Source organism: Filicampus tigris, chromosome 22 (assembly GCF_054856515.1).
Source record: "Filicampus tigris isolate MCC_2025a chromosome 22, RoL_Ftig_1.0, whole genome shotgun sequence".
NCBI lineage: Eukaryota > Metazoa > Chordata > Actinopteri > Syngnathiformes > Syngnathidae > Filicampus > Filicampus tigris.
Window position 1 is genome coordinate 3,364,572 of NC_141238.1, and position 10,219 is coordinate 3,374,790.

The following is a 10,219-nucleotide window of genomic DNA, read 5'->3' on the forward strand; positions in this document are numbered from 1 at the left end:
ATATATATATATATATATATATATATATATATATATATATATATATATATATATATATATATATATATATAAAAAGAAGAGTGTGCGTGTGATGGTGTAATGTAACTCAGGATGCGGCTGCTATATTGATGATCTCGGACCTCCCGCTGCTCTGCTCAACACAGGTGACATGGAGGGAACCGTCCCTGTAATACACACACACACACACACAAACAAACAATGGGAGGGATACATAAATCAAGTTGGCAATAGTGGTGATAAAAGGGCATCCGTACCTTTTCATGGTGACCACTGTGTCAATGTTGTGGTGCTCCTCTTTGGGCTCCAGGTCTCGCAATATAATCTGTACACAAACATTTTTCAGCAAATAGCTGGGGATAGGTTCCACAGAACAAGTACAGCAGCAGCTTCCTATACCTTGGCGAGCCTCTCTGGCTGCTCAGAGTCAAATCTCTGGTAAATCTCCAAGCAGAGGGAGGAGAGTTGGCCGACTCCGCTCACGGTGTGATTTCGGCGGGCGGGAAGCGGCAGGCCGGACGGGAGGAGGATGGTGAATGCCTCCGCTCCGGATTCATCCGCCTCCTGCCATACGTTCACAAAATATAGTTCAACATTAGCCAAGTCAAGTCATGTTGCTGGAATGCTGAAAGAAAACCATTTCAAAGCTTGATTGGCATCAAGGGGAAAACAATCCCAGAAAAACATTTGAATAATGTCATTGTCATTTGCTTGATCTGGACGTGAAGGTGGTCGCTCATTTTTGTAGAATGACAAATTTGAAATGTCGTAATTTGACGATTAGGGTGAGGGGCATTCGACACTACGAACAGGCCTCAAAATGCTATGCAAGACCGTATTGCGCAGATATCCTCCAAGATTTAGCACAATTGCACAAATGTTCAATGAGTAATGGTGCAAGATGGGCGTAGTAGTGATATAAGCCTGCTTTCAGTGGGTATACCTTGAGTAGGATGTCCGAGGCAGACACATCCACTTGGACAGATTCTTCATCAGAGACAAGGTGGTCCTTGCCCACCAACAAACCTGCCTGGAGGGCCGCACCCACCGCAATGACCTCATCGGGAGGCGCAGAACTCAGGAGCTCCACGTCGGGAAACATGTCGCGAATCATTTGCTGCAGACGAGGGATCCGCGCTGAACCACCACACAGAACCACCTGTGACGAGTACAATTTGAGCATTCATCTTCCTTGCAAGGAGAAGCAACATCAACCAATTATCGGATTATTCTAAATGACAATTTCATGGTGTGTGGGCAATATACCTTGTTGATGTCACCAGTGGAGAGTTTGGTCTCGGCCAGCAGGCTTCTGATTGGCTGGATGCTCTTGTTGAAGAGCGAGGAGCAGAGCAGCTCAAATCGAGCTCTGAGAGAACAGACCATACAGTGGGGTTGTAAAATCAATCAACAACCCTTTTTCCAGTTATTTAATTATGTGAATACTGAAATGCATGTTATTCAGGGTTTTTTGGCTGTGTTTATCCTTCCATATTTGTCAAGCTATTTTTTAGAGCCTATTCACATTCAAACAAAGAGAAAAATGCACTTGTTTTTAGCCATCTCCGGGGGCGGGGGAAAAAAAAAAAAAAAAGTCTGCCTTGACTTCCCCTTTAAAGATTAACAAAATTTAGGGAAACTTTCCACAGTCCAGAAGTTCCACATCATCCACCCAAAACTATTCAGATTTTTTTGGGAACTAATTTCCCACATTCCCCAAATTCCATACAAGTCACAATAAAACTATTATTATATTATTATACTATTATAATATTTGACCGATTCAGACCCTTTCCAACCTCAAGATGTTTCACTAATTGAGGTCATCACAGTAATATTCCCAAATTATGATTTACATATTGACCACCACCCCCTTCCACATTTCTTGACCAAATGTGGAGTCTCAAGTTCCAATGTCAACAATTCAATCATTTCCACAGCAATTCAGATCAGCTTCAACTTGTCTGCATTCACACGCCATTTCTACCGAAAACGTACTCTTTTTAAAAGAATAATAGTCAATTCTATAGATTCGTATTTCTTGTCCCTAGTACATTTTTTCATACTAACCTGGAGACATTGCAGTCAAAGTCGGCGCCATCGTGCAGGGAGTCCACAAAGCAATTGGCTGATCCCAGTGTGGACAGGGAGTGCTTAGCCATGTCTGCTCCATTCATCAACTTGAGCATTGCTCGTGCATTATTTGCCACATCATGTTTAAAAGTGCTGAATCACACACACACACACAAATAAAAGGGGGGAGGGAGTTAATGAGTTGTCCACGTAAGAAGCGGACTATGCAATTGTGACGGTACCGTTTGAACTCAGTGGCAAGATGCTGAGCCAAAGCCTGCGTGAAGCTTTCTCCGCCGATGCTGTGGTCGGTGTGGGTATTCAGGACGCGAAACATTCCTCCGTTCACCTGCAGCACGGTCACGCTCAAAGACGTACCTCCCAGTTTATACACGAGAACATGGCTGCCGACATAAGAGACGGAGCAATGTGGGGGCACAATACATCAAATACAGAAAATCCTCTAAAGATGGAAAATGTTAATATTGAGTCGTTATTACTACTGATGCAGCACGAGCACTAAATAGCTGGTCTCCATGACTAATAATACAAATGCATAAAAATGTGCAACTTGTTCTATTCTTGTGGACTTGATGGACAAAAATGGAGTGTGTCACCTCTTTGGAGCAGAACAGTCCTGTCCGATGTTATAGGCTAAAAGAGCAGCGGCGGGTTCGTGGATCAACCTGAGGACATTGAACCCTGCAGCTTCAGCTGCCTCCCTGCATGACGAAAAACTCTGATTAGCGCAGACCTACACCAGCAAACGAAGCACAGATGCATGAATGTGACCAACCTCAGTGCGTGCTTCTGAGGGTGCCCAAATTCAAACGGTACGGTAATGACGGCATCGGTCACATCAGAACCGAGAGCTGACTGAGCCGTTTCTGGAAAGGCCAGTGTGCAATATAAACATACATTTTTCGGTCAATTTGCGTGTGTGAATGTGTGTTACCTTTCATCTTGTGAAATACGAGTTTGGCGACGTCCCCCGGAGCAAAATACTTGGTCTGTTCTCCTGCTGTAATCTCGTAATACGGCTTCCCAGATCGGTTGACAACCTGTGAAATACAAACATGCAATGCTCACAAGTTCACAATAAAAACACATTTAAAAAAAAATAGGTGGAAGATTCCATTAATGACCCCCCCCCAAAAAAAACTCACCTGACACTTGGTCTTTGACTTATGAGCTTGCGTCTCTGCGTCATCAAAGCTGCGCATTGAGAAACACCATCATACAAATACAGTGAGTGAGTTTAGTAGACTGTAAAGAGTCTTGTGTTATTCGATATTTACAGAAACCTATTAGAGCCGCGGTGAAAATTAATGACAAGCCAATGAAAGTTGTGATCGTACAAAAACAAAGTTGATTTTTTTTCCCAAGACAAAACAATGTATTTGAAACGAGTAATATTTTGGATATAAAACAAATCCAGGAAAATTGAGTAAATCTTTTCGATGAAAGTCTGAATTTGTAAATTCATGTTACTCATCAGAGAGAGATGTGAACGACCATTCCTTCACTTCCCCTTGTAACAATACAGGGTGTGGTAAAGGTTTTACGAAGGACTAAGAAAATGTGGCATCACCTTCTGCCCAGCACTTGCTTGACTTTGTCAACCGTGTTGGCGGCATTGCGGACCCGCCCCTGCTTTGCTGCAATCCCCACAAGCTGCAGAGGACAAATACGTTAAAACCTTTCATGGATCTTAGTGAGACGCCACTGTAGGGGTGGGAGATTTTTCAAAGTCATTCTTGTTACTTGTGTGCCGCCCACACCACTAACAGCAGTGCTGCTTATTTAATGCCATTATTTCTGTGGATTTGTTATGCTTGGCTTTGCTACACCAAAGCGGCTTTGTAACACGTATTAACCTATGAAGAGAAGGACAACATTAGTAATGGAGATAAGCGATAATGGATGGATGGATAATTTTTCAATGAACTGTACCTGCTCATTCTCTCTGTAGGCGACCACAGCTGGAGTCACTCTGTCTCCTGCATCGTTGGCAATGACGTCAGCTCGACCGTCCTACACTCACACACGTATCAAAAGCATATTCAAACGAACAGGAAAAAAGCAAATATTCAACGAAGAAACATGCCATAACTACACAAAAGTTGTGTGCCTTTCTCTGGCAGTCATGCAGCATCCATGGAGGTTAGCATGGTAGCATTTGCCCCAAAAAGACGCCATTTCTGTCAAACTATACCATTGCGATAACTACTGCTGCTGCTACTACTACTACTGACTTATGAGAGTACTGCAACGATAACGTGAAGAGAAGGGCTCACCTTAAATATTGCCACACAAGCGCATGTGTAACCGAAGTGAACGCCGATAGCGGCCATGCTGAACGAGCTGAAGCCGGCATCACGTGGGCGCCAAGCATGCAAACTGCATCCGGGTGAAAATTTTCAGAACAAAAGCATGAAATTATGTGTTTTGTTTTGGGAGGGTACTATGAGTGAAAATGTGGACAATTAGGTCAGAGTTTCTGAATTTAAGTACAAAAAACAACCAAGGAACTAATCAATGACAAGGTAATTGCATTTTCAGGGTCCAGTACTTCAGGTGATTCGCCTTAGTTCAACAGTAATTTGGCACTAAGATTCCACAAGATGGCGCCAAAGCAATATAGTTCATATTAGACATGGCTTTGGCCTGACCCCCCCCCCAAAAAAAACAGAAAAAGGGTGACTTTTTCAGCGAATAATGGCACGTGGGTTTACAAAATTATCCTGCAAGCAGAAAATAAATGAAGAAAAATAAAATAAACAAAACGGAAGATCACAATACTATCTATTCACAATGAATGTGTTATACATTATTTGTGAAGAGAGTGACGTTGCTGGCCACATGTGTTTCCCGGCTAAAGGGAGCACATTTGGTTCGGGCCATGCAGCTATTAATAACAGCAAACACCGCACCATGTCGCCGCTTCTCCTCTGCTCTTTGCTGCTTTTAAATGGGGTGTCTTGTTCCAAGACAGGAAACTGCGAAGGTAAGGGGGGAAAAAAAAAAAGTGGATGTGATTTAAATATGTATATTGCATGTACCTGATATCCAACACAACAGCTAATGTGTGTTCGGTATATTGCATGCAAGGCTGAGGGCCCAATCATGTTTACCCAAGAGGCATGTATGAGATTACAGTAAGCATGTTTTATGACTATTACCAATAATACCGGTGTGCAGTGTGCGTGGGGTTTCTCCACAGACTATATGGAAGCGTGACGTCAACCCACAAAGAGCTGACTACTGCTCTGGTGGAGAAAGAACTCTTCCGGGCTTGCTCTGCTGCTCAGGGGAAGGAGGCGAGGCTGGTGAGATCACTCACATTTTTGAGCACAGCGACAGAAGAATAGAGAAACATATATTTCAAGGAATAAGTCTCATTAAGTGCACTTAATTCAATTATTAAAGTCAACAAACACAACATGCACATCTATAGACAATTGTATTCGTGCATAGTGTACATTACTGCATTACATTGTAAACATATTAGAAACATATAGTATAAACATCTAATGTAGTTTTTAAATTATATTAATGCTCTATTACAAATTAAAATGTTCTAAATGGGCATTTAGTCATTTCTATGAATTATTTTTTGCATAATACTGTATGTATGAGGATAAAATTAGTATTTATACACGTGTTGATTCAAAACGCATGTATACATAAGTACGGAACAACATTTTAATCACAAATTAAAATGCTCAATTTCGATTGAACTTTTTTTTTTTACATACATTTTTACTGTATTCAATCAAAATCAATCAAGTTTCATTTTTAAAATGATTTTAAATAGCAATATATAGCATTTATGAACAACTGAAAAATGTATAGTTAAAAGTAGTATGTACATTTGGGTATATTAAAAATGTAAACGTAATACTCAATTTTGGTTGACCTTTTTCTTAAACGTTTTTACTAAACAATAAAGGCCACTTTTGAATTTAGTGAGAGATATTAAAAGTAAATAAAAAATGGCATTATTTACTTTATTATTTCAAAGTGATAACTGTACACAATGTGTACATCACATCAAGTTGCCATTTTTGGGTGGGGGGCAGAAAAACATGAGGGCTCCCAACAATATGGCCAATATCGAGCAGCACTGACTTGAAGAGGCATGGAAACACGCTACCATGCTCTTTCATAGCCAATGAGTAACAAGCGCATTCTCAACAATCAATGCTGTGTTACAGTGTTACTACCTCGGTGCCATCAATGACGCAGCCACCCGTGTCACAGCATCCGTCTCTCAGCCTCTGGCCTCCCACGTTCCTGTGGAGAAGATATGCCAGCGCCTCAACAGCAGGGACACGCAGATATGTCAACTCAAACATGGTAACGCATGTTCAAATGTTCATCTGTTTGTGGGTTGTATGCTTTTAAATGCCGTCCCCACGCCCCCTAGAGCCTGAGTTGAGGGACCTGAGCAGTGAAGGCCTGAAAAAGATGCGAGTGCTGGAGCTGAGAAGCATTTTATCCTCGTGGGGAGAGGAGTGCCGAGGGTGCCTGGAGAAACACGAGTTTGTCAGCCTCATCCTGGAGAAAGCTCCGTTTCAGAGTCATAAAGGAGAACTGTGATTTACTGTGTTTGAAAAGCAATACAAATCTAAAAAAAAATAAAAAAACAGACAGCTTTATTCTTAATTCAATAAAAGTGGTCCACACACATCACAGAGGAGAGCAGAGAAATAGATTCAAACGATAAATACTGACCAGGGACAATCTGTACAACAGAGAATTGAAAGGGTCAGATTGCGATGTGATAAGTTCCTCACAGAACATTTCACTTTCTCTCAGAGTCCAACAAATACTTCACATGGGACACATGATAGAGTTCTGAGTGCGACGCTCAGCTTTTGCTCTTCGTTTTCTTTTTGTTTGCGCTGCTGCTACTGGTGACGGGAGGCGCTGGGCTCAATGGTGGCGCTCCCAGCTTCTTGGTTTTGGCCTTTCTCACTTTGTCCTTAATGGCGTCTATGTCCAGCTTGCTTTCCGCAGGTGCTGAAATGGCAGATATGAACATATCTTAGCCATACGCAGTGAACCCTGCATTTTCACGGTGCAGCATTTCCTACAAAGTGCTTATCTCTCGCATTCATGCTGCTGTCTTATTCAAGCTAGCATGCTAGGTAATACTATGGTTTGTTTGTATTGAATCATTTGAATACTAAAGTCGATTATGTAATGCGTTCATGATTGTGTAGGGTAGAAGCATGCAATTGATATCCTTTCATTTTTTTGTGCTTTGCCCTCATCTTGTGGCATCTATACTAATTACAAACCCCTTTTAAGAAAGTCAATTTTTTTGTGTAGTTTTGCTATTTACAGCTGTTGGATACATTACTGTAAGACACCATGCTAGTTTGCAATTCTACCTTTAGTTTTCTTCAGTATGGGTTTCTCCTTGGGAGGAATAAAAGCTTTGTTCCTCTGTTCCTGCTTCTTGGTCAGGGCCTTGGCTTGCTTCACCTAAGGGGGAAAAATACATAAATGTATCAAATAATTGTCTCATTTGACAAAAACGTCATTCACACGCAAGTGCACTGGCCTTTATCTCTGCCATCTTCGCCCTCTTTTTCACACTCTGTCGCAGGAAGAATTCACCTGAAGCCAATTCCTTGTCAACCTTTAAACACAATAACAATTAGCAATGATGATTACATCTAAATGAGCAAATTCAAGCATTTGTGAGTGTGCTGACCTGGCTGTCTGGCTGTGGTGGCGGGAAGGGAGTGTACTCTTTCTTCACACTCTTCTTCTTGGGCTCCTTGCGCTTGGCCAAGTTCTTGTGTCGGAACTTGGGCAGGAAGCGCTCCCAATTCTGCACGCGAAGTTCCGGGTCTTTGGACAGCTCCCGTTTGATCATCAGCGTCTGGCGATTTCAGCAGGGGAGAGAAAAAAGAAAAAAAAAAAATGTTAATTTTTTTTAAATCATTTTAGCACTTTGCAGTGAGATGCAGGCATCATCTTTTGTGCCCTCAGCCCTGGGTTGAGCCAACCCAGGCAATCAAACCCAGAGTGAGTAATGTCTGTCAGAAGGGTCAGAACAAGGATGAAAAACCATCTTCATCAGGCACGTGACAAGGAAGGGAGGGGAAATCAAGGCAGCTGTCGTACCTTGATGTTGTAGATGGGGTGGATGTTTTTCATCGTGTCCATGACAACTTTACGCACCTAACCAAGATCACACATGAAATAACATTATGAACCGATTTGATCTCCTTTGTGCCATTTCTTTGACCATACATTAATTGTAAATAAAATAAAATAAAATCGAGAATCCTGCAGCGCCACAGTTATCAAGCAGGGAATGCAAAGGGCTTACCTCCTTTAGGCCGTTGTAGGGCCCCAGGGCTGACACAGTGTTGCCCTGAACCATCACATAGCAGTTGGTCAGCAGTTCTAAAGCCTGGACCAGACAGCAACAAATCATTTCATTGAGATGGAGGAAAGAACAACTAATGAATGAAATTCGTGAGGTTGCTTTGACAGGCATATGATTTACAACATATGTCGGGACTCACCTTTAAGGTGGAACCTTTCGGGCCGATAAGACGCTGTCTTCGCTTCACAAATCGTTCTCTGTTCCTTACTAAGGTCCCTATTTTGATGATGTCACATGCCACATCATCCTGTAATATCCGTACAGCCTGGTGGTGGAAAACAAATACGTGTAAGGAAAAGAATGCAGTTCCCAATTACGTTGCTCCCTTGACAAGGAGAATCACCTGCTCAAAAGGAACGCTCCTGGCAAGCAGCTTGATGAGATCCCTGGCTCTGATGATGACGTATGGGTCAAAGGTTTTCCTTGTGGTGCAGACAGTCATACTTCCCTCAATCAGGTCCAGGGAGGCTTTAATATACTGAAAAGAAACAGATCAATCACCTGAGCTTTGGGACTAATTTGATCCGGTGACATGACTATTTTGTAGCATACCCACCATTTCCCCCAAAGCCTTCTCCACCAGTGGCCAGCAATCTTTCAGATAGGCCTCTCGGTACTTAGGGAAGAGTGTGGCGAAGCTGCTCTCCTCCAACATACCGCGGGGGTTGTCTTCTTTGGTGAAGGGCACTTCTTTCCACCCATCAGGAACTGTCAGCAGATCGGCTTCATCCACTGTACGGCAGAAATCAAATTCATTATAGATAGCTTGATAGACAAAATACAAGGGCAGTAAAATGTATTTAGATGGGACCAAATTCACACTGCTATGGATAAAGGGTCCAGGAAATTGTTTTGTTGAATGCGGTGCTTACAAAAACTAAGTTACAAGCCACAATCGTCATTAAACCGAAAATTACGTATCTATAACTCGATTAAAAGTACAAAAGGGACAACAACAAAAAAAACATTTAAGTCTTAACGAGCCAACCGGTGTAATAAACAAGGCAGCACGTTGCTCAGTATTAGCTTATGTGCCAATACCCGCACGCCTACCACTCAACATGTGTACATGCATTAAAATCAGCGGTGATTCAAGCTACTTTTCTTACCCAAAGAGTTGCACAGTATACTTTAACAATAAGCGGCATAATACACGTATAACTTACCTTGCTTTTTGTCGGATTTTGTCCCAGTTTGCGCTCCACTCACGCCGTCCGAAGCGTTTACAGACGCCATCTTCGAGTTGAGGTGGAAATGACGCGTCAATTTCTTCTTCGGGGTTTTTAGAACAAACGCGTGAAAAGGCCGGCGGGCTACACTGCTGCCACCATCAGGCAACAAATTATGCAGCAAGTATGAATTTACCACCACCACCAACACTACTACTACTGGATACAAAATCCACAATCATTATTTAGCTTCAATTTTCATTATTCACAAAGAAGTGACCCATTACGACTATGTTGGCCATTTAAAGCGGGAGTCAACCAATCAATCAATCTGACCAATCATGGCTCAGATTCAGAGAACAGGTCAGCCGAGAGTGGTCGTTGTGATGTCATTTTCAGTCGACAGAAGGCAAAATGGGTGCCCCCAGAGGTGGCTAAAAAGGAGTGCATTTTGCTGCTTAACTTATATTCCACAAACGCAAAATCAATCAGAATGCCGCGTTTCAACTGGTGGCCCTACTGGGAATATATTGTTGAAAAAAATATGTTT

The 10,219-nt window shown here is 42.2% G+C and overlaps 3 protein-coding genes across 3 annotated transcripts; 1 reads left to right on the forward strand and 2 right to left on the reverse strand.

Annotated features, from left to right (window-relative positions):
- Positions 1–28: 28 nt before the first annotated feature.
- Positions 29–4,491, reverse strand: hspa14 (heat shock protein family A (Hsp70) member 14). Its single transcript, XM_086021915.1, has 14 exons — positions 4,389–4,491; positions 4,045–4,125; positions 3,683–3,765; positions 3,258–3,306; positions 3,047–3,152; positions 2,888–2,978; positions 2,709–2,813; positions 2,334–2,495; positions 2,089–2,244; positions 1,285–1,387; positions 962–1,177; positions 418–582; positions 276–343; positions 29–185 (listed from the first exon to the last, which is right to left on the reverse strand). Exons 1-14 carry the CDS (start codon positions 4,443–4,445, stop codon positions 107–109), a joined length of 1,521 nt encoding a protein of 506 aa, XP_085878041.1. The 5' UTR covers positions 4,446–4,491; the 3' UTR covers positions 29–106.
- Positions 4,492–5,015: 524 nt separating this feature from the next.
- On the forward strand, positions 5,016–6,704 carry cdnf (cerebral dopamine neurotrophic factor). The gene is made up of 4 exons (XM_086021927.1): positions 5,016–5,098; positions 5,293–5,420; positions 6,309–6,450; positions 6,521–6,704. Exons 1-4 carry the CDS (start codon positions 5,026–5,028, stop codon positions 6,691–6,693), a joined length of 516 nt encoding a protein of 171 aa, XP_085878053.1. The 5' UTR covers positions 5,016–5,025; the 3' UTR covers positions 6,694–6,704.
- A 28-nt stretch (positions 6,705–6,732) lies between these two features.
- krr1 (KRR1 small subunit processome component homolog) lies at positions 6,733–9,822 on the reverse strand. The gene is made up of 10 exons (XM_086021921.1): positions 9,667–9,822; positions 9,057–9,232; positions 8,844–8,978; positions 8,640–8,765; positions 8,441–8,524; positions 8,233–8,289; positions 7,817–7,987; positions 7,664–7,741; positions 7,491–7,584; positions 6,733–7,116 (listed from the first exon to the last, which is right to left on the reverse strand). The coding sequence occupies exons 1-10, from the start codon at positions 9,734–9,736 to the stop codon at positions 6,965–6,967; spliced, it is 1,143 nt and encodes a 380-aa protein (XP_085878047.1). The 5' UTR covers positions 9,737–9,822; the 3' UTR covers positions 6,733–6,964.
- Positions 9,823–10,219: the final 397 nt, after the last annotated feature.

Coding starts and splice junctions, on each gene's coding strand:
- cdnf (XM_086021927.1), top strand. CDS start 5,026: ATGTCGCCGCTTCTCCTCTGCTCTTTGCTGCTTTTAAATGGGGTGTCT. Junction 5,421..6,308: donor AGGGGAAGGAGGCGAGGCTG/GTGAGATCACTC, acceptor GCTGTGTTACAG/TGTTACTACCTCGGTGCCAT. Junction 6,451..6,520: donor GATATGTCAACTCAAACATG/GTAACGCATGTT, acceptor CACGCCCCCTAG/AGCCTGAGTTGAGGGACCTG.
- hspa14 (XM_086021915.1), bottom strand. CDS start 4,445: ATGGCCGCTATCGGCGTTCACTTCGGTTACACATGCGCTTGTGTGGCA. Junction 4,126..4,388: donor CTTGTGTGGCAATATTTAAG/GTGAGCCCTTCT, acceptor GTGTGAGTGTAG/GACGGTCGAGCTGACGTCAT. Junction 2,979..3,046: donor CGTATTTCACAAGATGAAAG/GTAACACACATT, acceptor TGGCCTTTCCAG/AAACGGCTCAGTCAGCTCTC.
- krr1 (XM_086021921.1), bottom strand. CDS start 9,736: ATGGCGTCTGTAAACGCTTCGGACGGCGTGAGTGGAGCGCAAACTGGG. Junction 8,979..9,056: donor AGAAGGCTTTGGGGGAAATG/GTGGGTATGCTA, acceptor GTTTCTTTTCAG/TATATTAAAGCCTCCCTGGA. Junction 7,117..7,490: donor CATACTGAAGAAAACTAAAG/GTAGAATTGCAA, acceptor CTGCCATTTCAG/CACCTGCGGAAAGCAAGCTG.